At 39.4% G+C, this 21,322-nt stretch overlaps 1 protein-coding gene across 1 annotated transcript; it reads left to right on the plus strand.

Annotated features, from left to right (window-relative positions):
• Positions 1-2,151: 2,151 nt before the first annotated feature.
• MYL2 (myosin light chain 2) lies at positions 2,152-19,576 on the plus strand. The gene is made up of 7 exons (XM_074297423.1): positions 2,152-2,231; positions 6,884-6,973; positions 9,342-9,417; positions 11,184-11,288; positions 12,176-12,254; positions 15,617-15,665; positions 19,212-19,576. The coding sequence occupies exons 1-7, from the start codon at positions 2,229-2,231 to the stop codon at positions 19,308-19,310; spliced, it is 501 nt and encodes a 166-aa protein (XP_074153524.1). The 5' UTR covers positions 2,152-2,228; the 3' UTR covers positions 19,311-19,576.
• The last annotated feature ends 1,746 nt before the right edge of the window (positions 19,577-21,322 follow it).

Raw genomic sequence — 21,322 nt, forward strand, 5'->3', positions numbered from 1 at the left:
AAAATTACTAAATGTTAGAAGCAACATTTGAACCCAGATCCCTCTGGTGATAGAGTCAATGACCATTCCAAGGTACCACACTGTCTCCTGTTTACAGCACTACTAGAATGCAAGGTCCTTGCCTCATATCAGTCAGTCAATAAACATTTATTCAGTGCCTACTATATTCCAGACACTGTGTTAAGTGCTGGGGATTCAAAGAAAGGCAAAAGACAGAGAGGGATCTCAGGGAGCTCAAGGTCACAGCAAGCAAACAACTGACAAGATAAATTGGGGATAATTAGCAAAAGGCAGAGACCACCATTGAGGAGGGGATTTTATAAAAGGTGGGATTTTAGCCGAGATTGGAAGGGAGCCAGGGAAGCACGAGATAGAAATGAGAGAGAAAGCATTCCAGGCCCAAGGAAGATCCATGGAAAATGGAGTCTTCTTGACTCTAGGCCCAGTGCTCTACCCATTGTGCTAACTAGCTGCCCACCTGGAATATTGTGGGTGATAAATAAATGCTTGTTGTTGGTTGATTGATTGATTACTATGTTATGAACTAGGGAAAATTACTTCACTTGTCTGGGTTTCAATTTTTGCTTCTGTGAAATGAAAAACTAAGGTTCCTTTCAATTCTTCCATCTCTCTATCTCTCTACCTATCTCTGTAAAAGACAGATACATTGCCATTCAATGGGCAAAGTTTTAGGGGTACAAAGAAAGGTAAAAGACAAAGCATGGGCTCTACCTACCTAGCCATCCATCTATCTATCAACTTGTCTGTCTCTCTTTTTCTTTCTTTCTTTCCTGTTTTTCTGTCTCTGACTATGTCTCTGTGTCTTGGTGTCTCCCTCTCTCCCTCTGTCTCTCTTTCAATGCCCCTCTACCTTTCTCTCTCTATCTATCTCTCTCTTTCTCTTTGTCTCTCTGTCTCTCTCTCTCTTTCTTCCCTCCCCAATAGAGGCATAAACAGATAAATAGATTAAACCTCAAAACAACTTTGTGTGGTAAATGCTACTTGCCTCAGTTTCCTCATTTGTAAAATGAGATTAATGACAGCACCTTCCTCCCTGGATTGTTATGAGGCTCAAATGAGCTAATAATTGTAAAGCACTGGTACTTAGTAGACTCTATAGAAATATTAATTACTACTAGTATTAATATTACAGAAATGTCAGCACTTAGCATTGTGCTTAGCACATAGTAGGCACCAAAGAAATGTTAGTTACCACTGCTACTATTACTACAGAAATATGAACATTTAGTAGGGTGCTTGGCACATAGTAGGCATTGTAGAAATGTTAGTTACTACTACTACTATTATTACTACAGAAATGTCAGCACTTAATATGGTACCTAGCACTATAGAAATGTTAGTTACTACTAATACAGAAATATGAGCACTTAGTATGTGCCTGATACTATATAAATTGTTTATTATTATTATTATTATTATTATTATTATTATTATTATTATTATTATTATTATTATTATTATTCTCTCCCAGGATTGTTATGAGGATCAAATGAGATAAGTGTGAAGTAATTAGTACAGTGTACATAGTAGCCCTTATATAAATGTTAACTTCCTTTGGGTAAATGACCTGCCCAGTGTGGCCCATCAATATGTATCTGAAGCAGGATTTGAACTCAGATCACTCTACCCACAGAACCACCTTGTTGTCTTCCATCAATATGTTGAGACAGGAAAGTCTTGCCCAAAGTGCCCTTGCTAGCTGCTGCGAGCCCAGTGGAGAACTAGGGTTGCCTCAATTCCTGCTCCCCTGCTCCTTCCATTAGCTCTGGAGAGCACCGGGACCATGGGAATCCTCCTAGGTGCGGGGTGACCTTCCCATTCTGCAATGGCGGGCTGCTCTCCTGCAAGGCCCGCTGGGCACGTGTGTCCCCTGGCCGAGTCCTGCAGAATGCTGCCCTGTCAGCATCTTCCCCGCCCCGGACACAACTGGTGGGACTGGGTAACCTTGAAAGCCTTTGGGTCTCACATGTCACCCAGTGATATGAGCAGTTATTCCAGAACAAGAGTCAACGGAATAGAATGGAGTTGGGGGGGTTAGGGGGATAGCTTAGGTAGGGCCTCTTACCTATTACTGCCAAAAGTGGTCATGAGGCTATTTTTAACCCCAGGCAGGAAGTATTTATTGTTTCGGGGTTGGGAGGGGAAGGAGGGGCAGCAGTCAGCATCCCACTGTCAGAGCGAAGGAGGACTTCTTGGCCAGCTCCACCATGGTGAGTGGGGCCCGGGTCTGGCCAGGAGGAGGGTCAAGGCGGCAGCCCTAAAGAGACCCCAAACATCCAATGGGTCTCTTCTTCAAAGGAGAGTCTCCCTGGCTTCTCGGGACAAGGAACGAGAGTGCAGATTTAGAACTGGGAGGAATGAACCCTCGGGATAATTTGGCTAGTCCTACCCCCTTATTTTACAGATGAGGAAACTGAGGAAAAACAGGCTAGGAGGAACAAACCTGTGGGGTAATTTGGTTAGTCCCACTCTTATTTTACAGATGAGGAAACTGAGGAAAAACAGGGAGAATCAACTCCATAAACTTGTTTTCTTTTACTCATTTGACAGCAATATTTCAATCTAACAGGTTTCTTTGATAATCTTATGTACTTTATTGTATATACTCTAAAAAGGGGTCCTTATACTTCCCAGACCCAAAAACACAGTGAAGAGTGCTATCTTGGATCACAGATGTCCAACTGGAACAGTCTCAGAGGTCCAATCTCTCCATTTCGCAGATGAGGAAAACAAGCCCAGGAAAGACATAGGATCATAATTTTAAGAGCTGTAAAGAACCTTAGAAATCGGCTACTGCAATCTCCTCATTTTACAGATGGGGAGATTGAGGCTCGGGAAAAGTGAAGGTGCTTGCTCCAAGGTACCCAAGGTGAACCTAGGGCAAGTCCTCAGACCTCTGGGAGAACAAGGCTGCTTCCCCGGCCTCCCCCACCCTTACCCCGACCCCCACCACTCCCAAACTATAATTCTTGAAGCTCTGAGTTCCTCTAGCCCAACTCCTTCACTCTCCAATGAGAAGACTGAGGTTCAAAAGGAGCCTTGTCCAAAGGTCACCCAGTTAGTCAGAGACAGAGAGCTAGGAGCGAAGCCCAAATCAGCAGCCCTCCACGTCCAGGCTCTTTGCATTTGGACACAGTTTACAGTACTCGGACTACACAAGGTTCGATTCATTGCTTCTCGTGATGGAACCCCAGTCGATACACTGACGGGCCACAAATAATGCAGGCTCCCAGGGAATAGAAGAAGAAAAACAGAATAAGAAAGAGCTAGGTTTTTTTATGGGTTGTCGACTGACCTCTCTTGAAATCAATAACTCCCAAGGCTTGCAAAATGGGATTGAGTGCTTTTAAGGATCAAATTGTAATTCTTTTTTCTTGTTTGGGCACCTGGGGGGTGGGGGGATATATATATATAGGGATAGATATACACATACACATATATATGTGCCTATTACAAATATAATATGCATGTGTATGTGCATACACACGTGTAATTATATTGAGTAGGAATATCTTATATATAATATAATTATATATGCAAACACATGTATATAGAGTTATATATATATACCTATATGTGTATTACATGTATTGATATAATGTTTACATATAATCATATTTAGTAGAAATATATTACACATGATATATTTGTGTATAATTATCTGTGCAATACATATGTGTGTTCATGTATGTATAATTACATATGGATATGTATATATGTATTTTATAAATAAAATTATATTTAAAAGAAATATCTTAAAAATTATATAACTATATACACACATGTATTCATATATGTATATATAAATTTATATGTGTATACTATCCATCTATGATACATGCATATACATGTATATTCATATATAATTATATTTAGTTGAAATATATTATACTTTTGTATGCTATATTTGTATGCTATATACATACTTCTATAATTATATATGTATGATGGATATAATGATATGTAAATTTTATTGTATATATGCATGTTTTATATACCCATGTGTACATTTTAATATGTGTATTATATGCATATGCATACATATATTTATACATAATTATATTTAGTAGAAATAGATTGTATATAACATATACAATTACATAAGCACATATCTATATACAAATACATATAATTATATGTAAATCTTATGTATATACACACACATATAATTGCATATATATGCAAATTCATATAATTATATTTAGAAAAATGTATTATGCATAATATATGTATATAAAATTAATTTATGTACAGTTATATATATACCCACATACACATACATTATGAATACATACTTAGATATGTGTAGACAAAAGTATAATATATTTCAACTAAATATAATTATATATGAATATACATGTATATGCATGTATCATAGATGGATAGTATACACACATAAATTTGTATATACATATATGAATGCATGTGTGTATATAGTTATATAATTGCTAAGATATTTCTTTTAAATATAATTTTATTTATAAAATACGCATATGAAGCAGAAGCCCCCCACCCATCCAGTGACCAACAGACCCCAACAAACCATCCCCCTGCCTCCTTCAGTGCATCATCAATATAGTCTGGGTTTTTTAAAGTTTTTTTTTCCCCTTTCTTCTTGATTATAAAAGATATGGAGACTGTGAAAAAAAAATAAATAAAATAAAATACACATATACACATATTATATATACATATTCATATGTGTGCATACATATATATATATATGTATATATTCCTTTTGAAGGGTAAACTTTAAAACTCTTAGATCCTTTTTTGGAAGCTTTCTCCAAAGTAGGCAGTACAAGAAAATGCAAATTTATGTCTGGAAATGGTGTATGGGGCATTAATCTGATGGTAGCAAGTTCTGGCAGCTACTCTAAGAAAAAGAGGTTGGACTCAGACTTGGAAAGGAGCTACCTAGTCTGGAAAACGGAGGACACTGAGGGTCTGGGAGATGAGCAGGAATAGCTATGGATCTACAGGCTGGGAATCCTGGAGACTAGAGAGCTGGAGGCTTGTTTGAAGTCACAGAAGTTTTAAATGTCACTGTTTGGATTTAAAACCAAATTGTCATAACATCCGAATGCCAACATTCTTTCCTTGGTTTTGCCCTGCCCCTAATTCAGAGGCTCAGAGACTTAGTGATAGAAGTCATCCAGTCTTTCTGCCTGTGTACTGAAGAGAAATTGAGGCTCAAAGGGGTGACTTGCCCAAGGTCACACAGCTACTCAATGTAGAAAGTAGGATTCAAAGTCAGGTCTTCCTGCCTCCATTCCAGCTCTCTATCCACATCACCGATTTGTTTGTTTGTCTGAACTAGGGTTTCTTGACTCTTTGGACTCAAGAGGAAGAGAGGAGAGAAAGAGGGAGACAGAGACAGAGAGACAGAGAGAGAGACAGAGATAGAAACACAGAAAGAGTGAGAGACAGAAAGAGAAAGAGACAGAAACAGAAAGAGGTGAGAGAGACACAGAGACAGAGAGACAGACACACAGAGAGAGAAACAGAGACAGAGAAAAACACAGAGAGACAGAGACAGAGAGACAAAGAGACAGAGACAGAGAGAAAGCTGTTATTTCCTTTATGAAAACTCTCCTTTCATCTCCCCATATGTTCCAGTTTCAGGGCCTGATTGTCTCCCAATCAATGCTCCTTTGATCGTTGACTGACCCATTTGTCAAATGGTTCAGCAGAAGCCTCCGCTGGCTCTCTCCTGGGCAGCTTCACAGCTCCCCTCTTGTTTCTTCTTCACACACATAGTGCCTCATTAGAGCATCCCAGACCAGAGGCAGGTGATTATATTCCCAATAGTAATAGAGAGGATTTGAATCCATGTCTCTCTACAGCACTGCCTCCCTGCCCTTACCACAGCCCTCTCCCCCTCTCAGTCCTATATCGCTCTGGCTCCCACCTTCCACCCCACAATTCTCAGCCTTGGATTCTCCTGCTCTGCCCGCCTGACACCCACCCACAGACATTAGGATGTTAGCTCTAGGGCAATTTGGGATTTGGTTCCTGTATCCTTGTGCCCGGCACAGCTCTTCACACCCAATAAGATATTTTTGGACTAAGTTGAATCACGCAGAGGCAGTAGCAAAATGAGTTAATTTGACTTAACAGCTAAGGGAATAGCTAACCTACCAGCAGAGATTCATAACTAAGGATAAAGAGTTAGCCAGTCAATCAACAACAAGCACTTATTAAGCTCCTCCTACATGCCAAATATTGGTCATTGAGGAGAATCTATGGAATTGTGCGATTCTATAATTATTGTTGTTCAGATGGAGTTTTCTTGACAAAGACATGTTTTGCCATTTCCTTCTCCAGCTCACTTTACAAATGAGGAAACTGAGGCAAGCAGGTTAAGCAGCTTGTCCAGAGTCACTTAGCTAGTAAGTAATCTGAGGATTTGAACTCGGGTCCTCCTGACTCCAGGCTTGGCACTATGACATCACCTAATTATCCTAGTATCTCATTATTATCTATTATTATCATAGTTATTTCTATACATCATTTCTCATCTTCATGGAGTGTACTAATTTTAACAAAACTCTCTCACATCTATGATCTCATTCTACCTCCCCAACATTCATCTCTGCTCACTGTGTGACCTTCGACTTAACCTCTCTGGGTCTTTTATAAAAGAAGAAGGTTGCACGATTGACTCTCTGAGACTCCTTCCAGCCATAAATCTCATGATTCCTTTGAGGGTAAGTCGGGCAGGAAATATCCTGATTTTCATGAGAGATTCCAGTAGATAATGGGTGGGGTCTCATTCTCTTGGTGACAGAGCCAGCACAAGACCTCACTTTCCTGGATTCCAGCCTGTTGCTTTTTGTAATCACGGCCCTCTTTTCCGCAGGCACCCAAAAAAGCCAAGAAGCGGGCAGAGGGAGCCAACTCCAACGTCTTCTCCATGTTCGAGCAAACCCAGATCCAGGAATTCAAGGAGGTAAGTGTCCATACTTGAAACGAATTATGTACTTGAAAACTCTAAGCCTTTCCACGGGGCTATTTATTCTCCATGGTTCCTAGAAGCATTAGTGAACATTTGGGTGATGTGAATTTGAGGCCCTCCAACAGCTGATGCTAATCTATCACTACTGATGACAGTAGCAATGTTTGTGTATGTGACATTGTACCCCCTCGCCTCCAACCTTGGGGAGGCTCCCACTTCATTTTTCTCTTAGAACTCCTAGATTCCTTTAAGATTCCCTGTTCTTAGCAATTCTCCTCCCTCTCCAAGAGTAATATTTTGTATTCATTTGTATTTTGTATTGATCCGGTTTATATGTTTCTTTACAATTGACTCTCCAGTAGAATATGAAATCCTCAAAGGCAGAAACTATTTCTGAGTCTATATCCCCAACCTCAACGCAGTTTTATAGGGAACTCCCAATGGGAAAATCCCCTCTATCAACATCTGCTCTAGTACGAAAAGTCTTACCTTTGGTAAGATCTTGCTTTGGGTCTCAGAGCCTTAAATCCCGATTCCAAAGTCAGCTCCCAAATCCCCCCTCATTTCTCAATTATGTGTCTGGCAATCAATCCGCAAACACTGAGTAAGCACCTACTATGCACCAGGCACCATCAGTATTAGGGATGTAAAAATACAAAGAGAAATGAACAGTCTCCTCTATGAGAGTCATGGGATTTTTTATTTGTACAGATGGAGATTTCATCATTGTAGGAAGTTCCCAATGAATAAATTCTCTCTCCCAATGTAGATTTGTGCCCATTCTAATTTACAGCCTTATATAGTGCTGGGGGCAATGCCAGGGCCCCAATGTGTCAGAGCAGGGATGTGAATTCAAATCTCGCTTTTTATTCAGAATTAATAGGAGGAAATTTGGGGAGAAGGAAAATACTAGTAATTGGGCCTATTCAGTTGAATACAGGATACGTCTAAATTTTTAAGTCTGGATGTAGCAGGAACAATCCATTTTTAAGAAGCCTTGTTTGAAAGCAATAGTATTCCTTCTCCTTAAGCTTTCTTAGACAATTAAAATATTGTCACGTGCATATAAGGACGCAGTATAATGTTCTTAAGGCTCTTTCTCCTGGTACTTTCCAAATAAATTTTTATTGAAATCTTTTGTTTTACATATATTTTAACATATTCAACATGTATTGGACTATCTGCCATCTAGAGGAGGAGATAGGGGGAAGGAGGGGAAAAATATGGAACAGAAGGTTTTGCAATTACTCATGCATATATTTTGTAAATAAAAAGCTTTAATAAAATAAAAAACCCTTTTGTTTTTGCATCAAATATATAAGAAAAAGAAAAAATATTTCAGCAAAAACCGACACATTGGGGAAATTTTATTATATGCCGTATTCCATATCCATAGGATTAAGTAGACATGTTCCATCTCTTTCTTGGCCTCAAGCTTGATCTTTATAGTTTTATATCATTCTGTTTCAATTGCTCTCCTTTACATTCATGTTGCTGGAGTCATGGCACATTTTCTTAGTGGCTCTGCTTACTTCGCTTTGCATCTGTTTGAGTTTCTCCATGCTTCTCTGAATTAATCACTTTTTTCCTCTTTTTTTTTTTTTTTTCCTGAAGCAATTGGGGTTAAGTGACTTGGCCAGGGTCACACAGCCAGGAAGTGTTCAGTCTGAGGTTAGATTTGAATTTGGGTCCTCCTGACTTCAGGGCTGATGCTCTATCCACTGTGCCACCTAGCTGCCCCAAATTTATCACTTTTATCTCATTACATTTATGTTACCACAATTTGTTTAGACATTCCCCAATTGAGGAACATCTACTTTGTTTCTATTTTTTGATACCACACAAAGTGCTGCTGTAAATATTTTGGTGTAAACGAAGCCATTTTAAAATCACCGACTTTGTGTCCTGGCTATCTTAAACTCCATCTTTGTCAAAGGCAGGGACTGTTGGGGAGAAATGTCTAGCTAAATCCCAGGAATAACATTACCTCCTACTGCTCTTCTTCCTCATTCTGCCCCAGTCTGTAGAATGAGGAATCAGCTCTTCAGGATGCTATGAAATGATATTTGCAAAAGAAACAAATTTTTCTAGGGAGAGGATTCACAAAGAAAGATTTTTAAAACAGCACAGATCCTTCTACTCTTGATGCATTTAATTACTATAAATCTAGGACAACGAGGTGGTGTAGTGGATGGAGCACCAGCCCTGAAGTCAGGAAGACCCAAGTTCAAATTTGATCTCAAATTTAACACTTCCTAGCTGTGTGACCCTGGGCAAATCAGGGTCAAAAGTTACCTAAATCTTTCCCATCCTCCCCATGGCTTCTTAATGACCATCTTTCATTTCTCCCCTGCTTCAATAGGCATTTACCATCATGGACCAGAACCGGGATGGGTTCATTGACAAAGCAGATCTAAGGGATACGTTTGCTGCCCTTGGTAGGCCTTTAGTTGAGTTGGATTTCTACCTGCTCTGAGTGGATGAGTGCCAAGCATGATAGAGTGGTGATAAGAATTATTTCTATTATTTTTATTTTAATGATGATGATGTTTGCTTTTATACTGTCATATAACTGCTTTTTGTTACAAATAAAAATGGTTAAAGAGAAAGAACTTTGATAGTATACGCAACATTTTGCTGTACCCATAATCCACTCCCCAGCCCCATCAATTAAGAGACAGAAAAAATATTTCATTATGGGGGGAGGGAAGAACAACAATAGTACAAGCTTATGTCTGTTTAGGATTTGATGATGTTGTAATAATAAATCATTTAGCATAGGCTATATTATAATAGATCATGGAAACTATCAAAAGAAACCCTTAAACATGATCTTTGCTAAAATAAGTTTTTTGCCTGTTGTATAATATTCACATGTAGGTGGCGCCATAATGATAGAGCATTAGCCTTGGAATTAGGTTGTGATTTTTATAGAAACATCTTCCCGAGTTCAAATCTGGCCTGGGACACTGACTAGCTAGGTGACTCTGGGCAAGTCATTTGACTCTGTTTGCCTCAGTTTCCTCTTATGTAAAATAAGCTGGGGAAGAAATGGCAAACCACTCCAGTATATTTGCCAAGAAAATACCAAACGGGATCATGAAGAGTCAGCCGTGCCTGAACAACAATGACATTCACTATGTGTCTTTATCCCCTCTGAACGGCTCATCAGCCTATAAATTGGCATAATAATGTGATTGGACAGAATTTAAAACTTTCTAATGAATAGAAGTATCCCAAGATGAAAGGGGCCACCATGGGAAGTAACGATCACCAGCGGTCTTCCAGTAGAAGCTGGAAGCTATCATCAGTCATCAACTTAAAGCTTAGAAGGACTTTACGGCTGGTAAGGTCTTAAGTAAGACCTTACCGAGTTCTACGCCTTGCCTTTCCTAGATAAGGTAACTGAACTTCGTAAAAGTAAAGTGACCGGTCCAGCGTCCCCCAGGCATTCATTAGCAGAATCAAAATTTGACCTTGGGCCCTCCAATTCATAATCTTGGGCTCTTTCCATGGGGTTACAATGCCTGTCATTTAGGGGAATATTGTAAGGGAGGACTCCTGTTCAGAAAGGGATTGAACCATATTGCCTCAGAGAACCCTGATTAAACCTGAGGTTCTGTGAGTCTGCTTTGAATAAAATGTTATGAACCTTCTCTAGAATGGTGTGATTTTCATTAGAATCTTAATAAGAACTCCAGAGGCTGGGAACCACAGAATCCTAAATAAGGAGGGGTTTTAGAACATAGAATATGTAGGCTGGAAGGGACCTTAGGGCAGGGAATGTCAGAGCTGGGAGGATCTTAGAATGGGAGGTGATGGAGCTGGAAGGAGGCTTAGAATAGGGAACATCAGGGTCAGAACAGGAAGTGTCAAGGGGCCTTAGAACAGGGAATGTCAAGGCTAGGAGGGGCCTTAGAATATGGGTGTTGGGGCTTGGAAGAGCCTTAAAACTAGTGTATCAGGGCTTGCAGAGCCTTAGACTACATCACATCAAAGTTGGAGGAGATCCGAGATTCTCTTAAGTACAAGTGTCCCTCATTTTATGGAGGAGGACCCTAAGATACATCAGGTAAAGGGGCTTGCCCATGGTCATATAGTCTTGACAAACAGACTTGAAATCTAGGTTTTGTGACTTACCCCATCCATCCTCTGATCCCATTTCTTCCCTGTTATGGATCCCAAAATTTGGTTTGTGTCTCAGGTCGTGTGAATGTGAAAAATGAAGAAATCGATGAAATGATAAAGGAGGCTCCAGGACCAATCAATTTCACCGTCTTCTTGACCATGTTTGGGGAAAAGCTCAAAGGTGAGTAGCCTAGGCATGAGGATTAGGCTGACCTGATGGGTTGGAGAGAGGAGACCTGTGCACTCAGATAATATGAGGATGAGCCATTTCCCGGGGACTAGGATGCTGGCAGTATGTGTGACCATCAGAAGCAAGGTGTAAGGACACAGAGATTTCACTGAAAAACTGATATTCTCAACACGCATTGATCTTCAGGCTTTACTTCGTGTCTCTAGGCCGAGTTTTCCCTTTAAAATCAGCAGGTATAACATTCCCAGGGGAAGCCCTCAGGTACAGAGAACCAGCTTTGTTTCAAATCTTTGCATCAATTGGAAATTGGAGACTCTGATGCCCACAACAAAGACCATGAAGTGGGCTCAGACCAAGTAACTCAAAAAGTGCCTTGAAATCAGCTCTTGTTCAAAACTAATTCAGTTGGGGGTGAGGAGGAGACTTGGAGAGCTTTGGGTCATAAGGAATCAGGAGGTGAAGGCTGGAACACCAGATATGTCTGAGGAATCATTCCTGAGAATGCTGAAAGGAAAAGTTCAATTTAAACTATGGTATCTGGTGAGGAAAGAAGGGAGGAAGAAGATCAAGGAGTAGAAGAAGCATTACTCTTAGTCCAACTATTCTTACTAACTAGATATTAAGCCTAGTGGTTTCTACTTGTTGGAGGGTAACATTCATGGTCAAGATTTTTCAATCCCTATAAACCCTACGAGTCCATTCCAGTTATGGCTCTCTCTTTGGAGAGCTTCTTCCATACAAGGCAGCTCATCACCTTGACCCTCCCTAGCTTCTCCTGCCCTTGGGGATACTATTTATTGTTTCTCAAGGATATCTGCTAGCTTGAATGTGCTTCCCATTTATTCACAACCCATGGGGGTCTCTGCCTTCCATTTCAGGTGCTGACCCAGAAGAAACTATTCTTAATGCATTCAAAGTGTTTGATCCAGAAGGCAAAGGGGTGCTAAAGTCTGACTAGTAAGTGGGGAATAAATTCTGCTCTTTCCCAACTTAAAAAAAAAAAAAAAAAAAAAAAAGAATTCCAATTTTAGTAACCTTCTACCAACACAATTATCCAAATATGTCAATGAGAATCTTTTCAAAGCTTAAATATAAAACAACAAACTTCCATTTTTTAATAGTGTGTTCAGGGGAAAAGTATATGATCAAAATCCAAGCTTAAAACTTTCCTTTGCTGACTCATCTTGGCATGAAGATGACTGTAGTTTGCAAAGATTTTGCTCTCTGTGCTCTAGTTCAGCCATGCCCTACATATCTTAAAGGAATATAGGTCCAGTTAGATGCTCTCAGTTCTATGACTGCCTCAAGCGTGGCTCCCCTAAGTTTCTAGTCTTTTCAAAGTTCACAAGAATCCCTGCCTTCTGGGATAAGTTCTTGGGAATTGGTGGGTGTGGGAGAGGACCTAGGCTCCCCTAAAAAGGGTGGAGATATTAGATGTATGCACAAGAAATCAGAGGGAGAAAGTGCTTTAGAAATGGCAGGACTGGTGTCTATCACCTGCTGTCTGAAGGGACCCTTCCTGCCGCTTGTCCTTCCTCAAACTCTGCTTTGGACAAGATTTACTAAAAGATACATCTTTTTTGTTATTTTTTCTTTATTTGGGGGAAGGTAATTATCCTCCCCCATCTTGGCATTTGAACCTCAATCATACACTTTCCTAAAGAGAGAGGGGAGGAAAAGTGTCCCTGGCCAGGATTTATGAGGATTTCCCCATTTCCTGTTCTAATGGGGCCTCCTCATCTCCTGAAACTGCAGACGCATATATAGTGTCTGCATTGTTTCCCTTTGGCTCCTGCCCCTTCCTCTTGATCCCAGAGCCAGAAATGGTAGAGCTGGTATGAGGTTGACTTGCTTTGTCCAGGGTTCTGCTGTACAGAGCTGTAACTAGAACTTGGGCTGGGGTGGTAAAAGGTCTCTGGGATAAAGTCTTTGGAGGGATGGAGGTGGAGAAGTCATTCTAAATTTCCTTGGGAGAATACTGTTAATTTCTAAATCCTGGGCATCTTGGGAGAAAACTTTGACCAAACTGCCTGACGTACCACTTTGGTGCCTTTAAGAGATTGGGTTCTCCAGACTGGTCTTACCAGACAATGAAGTTCAATAAAAATCAAAATTAGAAGAAAAAAAAAAAGAATATAGGTTCAGGGATGGATTATGGATTTATTTTCCAAAGATCATTGTAACTAAATATGAAGGATTTCATCACTAATGTATTTAGCTATAATCTCAATTCAGTTACAGACGAGTTATAGTATCAGAGGAAAGAATGATGAATTTGGAATCACAGGACCTGAATCTGAATGGCCAGGATTAATTTGGATTAGATGGATTAGATTTGATATTAAAATGGGTTTTTTGCCAGTCATATGACACTCCTTATGAATCTCAGTCTCTGTAGTTTATAAAATGGGCATAAGAATGTGGATATAATGAAAAACTTCCTCCTGAATAGAATTATTTTAAAGTGAAAGATTCATCCATCTCTAGATCTGTTTGGGGTTCATACTTTGTGTGAAGTAAAGGTCTCTGCCCTTCAGTTTCTTCCTTTGTTAATATGAGGGAGTCTAACTGATTGGCCCCTATGTTTCCTTCTAAATTCTAAATCTATGATCTCTGAATCTTTGATATTCACTGAAGAAGGTCCATCCTGACAAAAATCCTTAAGATACTAAACTATATAGACCAGATATTAAAATTCTCCAGTTTGTTTCCATGCCTCTCTTCAGATCATTTTTTTTTCTTTTGAATGCATGTGGATGTCTTTGTACCATGTGAATGTTGGCCACTGGTACTCCATTCTTTTTTGCTCCCCACCTCTAAGGAATGGGGACAGTCTTGTATTCTTCCCAGGCTTTGTCCATCTCCTCTTGGTGGAAGAGGTATAGGATATGATCTTTAGTCACTACCCTCTCTTCCTTTCTTGGTCACTGAAGATTTAATCTGTCACACCCTATTACAACGATCAGCATCTTTTTTATTGTAATATAGCAATATATTTTATCAACAATATGCTATTTTCATGGAGTTTGTAATAGATAAAAAACTAGTAGCATGATGGGTAATAGCTCAGAGCCCCCAGTTAGAAAAAATCCCTAACATTCAAGTCAAGCTTTGACTTGTCAAATTTGACAAGTCAAGGAAAAATTTCCATTTATTGTTATCTCTACCTTTAGGTGGGGCAGCTGGTTGGTACAATGGATAGAGTACTGGAACTCATCTTCCTGAGTTCAAGTATGGCTCAAACACTAACTGTGTGATCCTAAGCAAGTCACTTAACCCTGTTTCCCTCAGTTTCCTCATCTGTAAAATGAGCTGAAGAAAAAAATAGCAAACCACTCCAGTATCTCTGCTAAGAGAACCCTAAATTAGGTCATAAAGAAGTAGACATTACTGAACAGCAACAAAAACTCTAGTTAACCCTCTGAGTGTCAATGCTTGAAAGGAAAATTAGGATACAAAAAACATTTAAATTTTTAAAAATGAGCAGATTATATTACAGAGGTTGTTATACACAAGCATGAGGAGGGGAATATGGAAGAGAGAAAACCATTTTTTTAAACTTCCTTCAGTCCTTAAAAAGGTGAGTATAACTGGTGAATTCAGCCTGAATTTTCTGTTCTTAGCTATCTATAAGAGACCATGGGCTCTCCTTTTCACTTTCTTCTTGTTCTCAAATCTTTCCTTCTTAGCACATTAAATCTTGACCAGAATTGCTACCCCCAACTACAGCACCTGCTCAGTTTTCAAAAGTCCCGATGTCTTCCTTGTCTTATCTATTCTGTTTCTCTTTAAAAGTTTGAAGGTATAGGGCCAGTTCACATTTTCTCAAACATCATGGTAGCCCCATAAATAGTTCTCAGAACTGCGAGGAGAAAGCCTCAGAACATGAATCCCAGGACACCAATTAGTTCTCAAGTTTCTATTACATGCACATTTTTCATCATGATGATATCAGTATATTTTGTGTGGGTTTAGTTTTTTATGCCTCATATATCCCCCTATTGTGCTTTGTAGTTTTCATATTTGTTTAATGAAATAACATCTCATTCCATTTGTGGAGGTGGCTTGAACTAGTGAATACGGAGGCCTGCCCCAAGTCAGAACCTAGCTTTTGATTTGTAATGGCCAGGTAACATTAAACTTTAAGTGCCATAGGCAAATCTCTAAGACTGTAAATTATAGTTGATTTGCTGCTCTTCAATGGTGGAATGGATTAAAAATCCATATTCTACACTTTTTGGTCATTCTCCAACCCCTTTTGGTAAGTCCTTCCTAGCTTCTTGCCTCTGGAATCACAGGATGCTTTTCTCTCTTCACAGTATCCAGGAAATGCTCACCACCCAAGCAGAGAGGTTTTCTAAAGAGGAGGTAAGTGTCTCTCTTGTGCTCGTCAACCTCCCAGGTCCCTGGACTTGAACCCCTCATGGAAGGGGCAATAAGACCCACAACCTCAACCACCTGCCTGATAGACACCAAAGTAAGCTCCTTAAAGGAAAGTGCTGGATTTGTTTGGGAGCATTCTATCTCTTGTACCTAGCTCCAAATCCAGCACATGACAGGTGCTTAATAAATGCTGATTAGATTTGAAATAAATGCTGGTGGGATAGTAGGGGCTTAAAAAGCCTTAGTTTAAAGCCCACCACAGACTACTATACCCATATATACTACTAGCTGTTGGGAGCACAATATGTAACTTTGCTTTACCTCTGGTAGGCCTTTTCTTCTCTTCTTGTGAGAGGATGATGGTGATTCAAGGAGACTAAGAGACAGTTGCTGTTCTCTGACCTTTCTTCTCTTCCCTCTGCCTCCAATTTATTTTCCCAATCCACAAGCAACACCTGTGTCAGCAAAGGCTGCTTTGCAACGTCTTCAGATGTTATGATCCACAGCTGTGGAGGCTCTTGGAGAATTGACCTGTCCCTTTACTTAGACATGGTCCTTAACAATGAGCTATATTGCCTTGAGCAAATCATATCACCTACCTCAGTTTTCTCACTATAAAATGGCTGCTATAGAATATATAATAACTATAGAGTTATTATATATATTCTATAGCAGCCATTTTTTATATATATATATATAGTATATATATATATATATATACTATATATATATATATATAAAATAGCTGTATCACTCAGTTGTATCACAGCACTGTTGTGAGATAATGTAGATAGAGAGCTATATAAATTTCGATTATTATTGTGATCCTCCCCATAACACAGGTGGCCATCAGCTATTCACTCTGTCTTATAGGGATAGAAAAATAGATTCAGAAATGCCTTTGGAGACCTGCTGAAGCTGTCACTTTCCTTTTGGACCGACGTTAGCATTGATATGCTCCATGATCTTCTTCTTAAAAAAAATTTAGCACTCGGTCTCCCAGGATGGAGTCTAGAAAATGCTACACTTTACATATTGATTAGCTCGAATTCTGCTGTTCTTTCTTCCCAAGAACTCAAGCGATGATAAAGAACAGTCGTGAGCTCCATTCTTCTCCTTGCTTGCTGTGATTGAATACAAACTACATTATCGTTTGTTACTTAATCCCCTATTTCCCAGACTTTCTGAAACAGGATTCCTTTTGATATCTATCTGAAGTCCACAGACATATTCCACACTTCCTACAGTGCACAGACATAGGTTTGTAGATTCAGAGCTAGGAGACAAATCAGGGGCCATGTAGCGTAATCCTTTCATTTTACAGATGGGGAAACTGAGGAGTCACTTGACCAAGGACACACCGATAATGAACATCAGATTTGAATCCAGGTTCTCAGACTTTCGAGCCTGCTCTTTCCATTGGACCACAGTGATTTTAATTCAATTCAACATAGGTTTATTTTTTCTTTTTTTCTAAATAGTATTTTTTTCCAAATACATGCAATAGTTTTCGACAATCATTTTTGTAAACCTTTTGTTCCAAATTTTTCTCTCTCTCCCCCAAGATAGTAAACAATCCACTATAGATTAAACATGTGCAATTCTTCTAAACATATTTCCATATTCATCATCAACACAGATTTATTAAGCATCTACTATATCACAGAAAGGGCTGATATGGAAACAAGATGAAAAATAGTCCCTGCCCAAAAAGAGATTATATTCTACTGGGAGGGATACACTATAAAAAATGGATAAGTAAATAAAGGATAATCTAAGGAAAGTATCTATAAAAATATAAGATCAGAGATAATTCCCCATGAATTGTAGAAATGGAATTGATCTGGAGAAAAGGATTCTAAGAAGTGACAGTGAAAGAGAAATGCATTCCAGGAATGGATGACAGTCCATAAGTTCAAAAAAACAGCAAATAATCTAGTTTGCTAGAAAATCAGCTCTGAGTATAGAGATTAAGTCCAGGAGTCCCATTCTCCTTATGTCCCATAGCTAAGTCTCAGGAGATCTCCTGTCTCCATCTTTCCTCCATCTATCCCTTATCAGTTGCTAGGTCTTTTGGGTTTCTCAGTGATGGAATTTCCAAGAACTATAGACAAAGTCTCAAGTTTAGTACTCACTATCTGTGTGTGAATTCTCTATTGTGGGTTTATTGATAGCATACAAATTTTATGGACATACTGTATAGGAGAAGAATCCCATGATGTGCTGGTAAATATTTAATATACAACTCTCTGGGGGAGGAAATGTATGAATAATACACTTTAAAGTTTAATATGCATTATTAACATTTTTCCATCACTTTCTTAAGTTTAAACAATCAACAGACCAATAAATCAATCCCTGAGTTGTAACATTTGCCAAATTTCATGTTTTAAATGCTCAAGCTGAATTTTAGTAAGATGCTCTTGAAGGGCAACTAAATGGCTCCGTGGATAGAGCACCAGATCTGAAGTCAGTAGTATCTGAGTTCAAATCCAGTCTCAGGCACTTAATACTCCCTAGCTGTGTGACTCTAGACAAGTCACTTAACCCCAATTGCCTCAGCAAAAAAAAAAATAATAATAATAATAATAACATTCTCTCACAAGACAGATATGAACTGGTTCTAGCCCCACTCTGTGCACTCCCCTTCACTAGTCACCTTGACTTGACTTGGAGAAGGGAATCTATGCATTTTAATAGCTGAAACTTAGGTAGCTGTTTCCAGGCAGATAACTGACCAGTTCTGCAAGACCTACAGGAGTCTGTGCAGTTTTATTCTCTGATAGACATAGAGAGCTCTCACTAACATCCTTCTCATTGGATGAGCAGATTAGATATCTTTGTATATACTAATCAGGAGGAGATCAGAGAAGGCTAAATATAGAAGTAGGGATGATAATCAAGGTTCAATCGGCCCTTTTACACCAGGTATTATTCAAGGCTGAGAATACAAAGTCAAAAATTAAAGCACCTCTGCCCTCAAGGAACTTACATTTTATGAGGGGAAACAATAGGTACACACACACACACACACACACACACACACACACACACACACAGTGAAATATATGTAAAATACAAGATACTTTTGGGATAACACATAGGGATATACTAGCAGGAGTGAAGGATCATGGAACGTTTAGTGTAAAAGTATGCATGTGATCTGAGCTAGAAACTAGAAATTCTAATAGATGGAGGTGAACAAATTCTTCTAGTCTATAAAAGTTTAGAGACAGAAGATAGAATGTTATATAAGAGCAGCAATAAATAAACTAGATTGTCTGGAATGTAGAATGAGTGAAGAATAATAGTCCTTGAAAAGTAAGCTGGAGCCACATTAAGATCATCTTTAAAAGTTAAAGAAATCTGTACTTCATTCTGGAGGCAATAGGGATTGTGTTGGTTTGGTGGACATTTATCAGTTGCTTTCCCTGTCTCTAAGGGTCTGATCTAACTGGCCTGCCTTACTCATGGTACTCATCCCTTCAGAATACATCCTTTTATCCTACATTTTAATGTGTTTGGTTACAGATTGACCAGATGTTTGCAGCCTTCCCTCCAGATGTGACCGGAAACCTAGACTACAAGAATCTCGTGCATATCATCACACATGGGGAAGAAAAAGATTAAGGGTGGGAGTGGGAGGTGGGGGTTTCTCCTGTTTCTTCGTGCCTTCTAAGGCTACTAAATGCTCCACCCACCCATTTGCTTTGGTCCAGTCTGCATCCCTAATCTTACTCCCATTTATTAGCTGAGCTCGAGCCTTCTCCCATCAGTTAGTTCTATGGCACCTGAGCCCCACCTGCTCTGTCCCTTCCCCTCCTGGATCCTGACTCTAGCTTTCCTTTTACAAAATGAGATTTAATAAAGTGAAGTTATCACTTTGGTTGCCATGACCCCTTTCTGCTAGAGAGTATCTCAAATGCTTCGCTTGATAAGATATCAAAATGGGCTGTTTGTTTGTTTTTTGTTTTATGGTTTTTTCCATTCACATTGTGGCCATTATTACTTTTTTCTGGTCCTGCTTATTTTGTTCTATATCATTTCATATAAGTCTCCGTCTGATTCTCTACATTCATTACACTCATCCTCTCTTTGAGAACAATGATATTTGGGGACCACCACTTGGTGAGCCATTCCCCAAACGATGGGCATCTACATTGTCTCCAGTTCTTTGATATCATAGAAAGGGTCACTGTGAACATCTTAGCATACATGGGCCTTTCTGTTATTAACATCCATGAAGTCCATGAAGTCTACAAATGGTATGCCTTTCAAATGGGTTATCCTATACTCACATTTGTTGTTGTTTAGTCATTCAATCCCATCCTACTCTTTGTTCCCCCATTTGGGGTTCTCTTGGCAAAGATACTGAAGTGATTTGTACCAATGAAATTGAAGGAAGTGGAGTAGGAGGAAGAGGAGGAGAAAGAAGAAAGAGGAAGAAAAGAAGGAAAAGGAGAATGAGAAGAAGAAAATAAAGAAGGGGAGGAGGAGGAGAAAGAAGAATGAGAAGGAAAAGGAAAAGAAGGAGGAGGAAGAGAAGGAGAAGAAGAAAGTGAAAAGATAAAGAAAAGAAGATGATGATGATGATGATGAAAGAAAAGAAGAAGAATGAGGAGGAGGAGGAGGAAAAAGAAGACAAGGAGAAGGTGATTTGCAAAACACTTTGCATATATCATCTCATGTTAGCTTAATAATAATAGCAGCTAGCATTTATATAGTGCCTACTATATGCCAGGCACTGTGTCAGGTCCTCTACATACATTATTTTATTTGATCCTCACAACCTCCTGAAAGGTAGGTACTATTATTATAATACCCATTTTGCAGTTGGGGAAAATGAGGCAAACAAAGGTTAGCTCACTTGCCCAGGGTACCACAGCTAGGAAGTTTCTGAGGCGAGATTTGAACCTGGGGCTTCTTGGTTGTAAGTCCAGAGTTCTATCTACTACACCAAATTATAGCATGCTTTCCTAAAAACAATGACCTACTGGAGTCAGCCCAGGAGACCAAGCTGTCTATGTTAGGATTCTGTGAGCACTGAATTCTTTTCTTTACAGTGTTTTCATGTTCTCTGAATGTTTGAAGATATTGAGGTTTAAAGGAGAACAAGGGCTTTGTGCACAGCATGCAGAATCTTCCCCTCTGCCCTCATCTTTTATTTAAACCAGGGTCTGGGAAGGAATACACACATCTCCTGCTGTCAGGTGGCAAGGAATATATTCTCCCTGTATTCTTTCAGTCCCTGCCCACTGACTACTAATCACATCTCCCAATTCATAGGATCCTGGCTCTAGAGCTGGAAGGGACCTCAAAGACCTCTCGTTTTATAGATGGGGAAACTGAGGCTCAGAGAGGAAATGACTTGCATAGGATCATAGAGTTTAAGTTGTAGAGCTAGATTTAAAAGAAAAATCCACATCTCCTTCTCTGTCTCACATCTCCTGTTTTTTCTCCCAAAGTTCAGTTCTTTATCCCCCAAGACCTCTTGAAATGCCCTCACAGCATTGGCTCATTGACAAAATGAGTGATCTGGACAAGGTGACCTCTGAGGGGTGAGCTTGTGCAGCTCCCTCTATAGCCCTTTGAAGCTGTCTTCCCATAGAGGGTCTATCACATGTGAGTTTAGATTTATTGTT

The sequence above is a fragment of the Sminthopsis crassicaudata genome, chromosome 1 (assembly GCF_048593235.1).
Source record: "Sminthopsis crassicaudata isolate SCR6 chromosome 1, ASM4859323v1, whole genome shotgun sequence".
NCBI classification, from domain to species: Eukaryota; Metazoa; Chordata; class Mammalia; order Dasyuromorphia; family Dasyuridae; genus Sminthopsis; species Sminthopsis crassicaudata.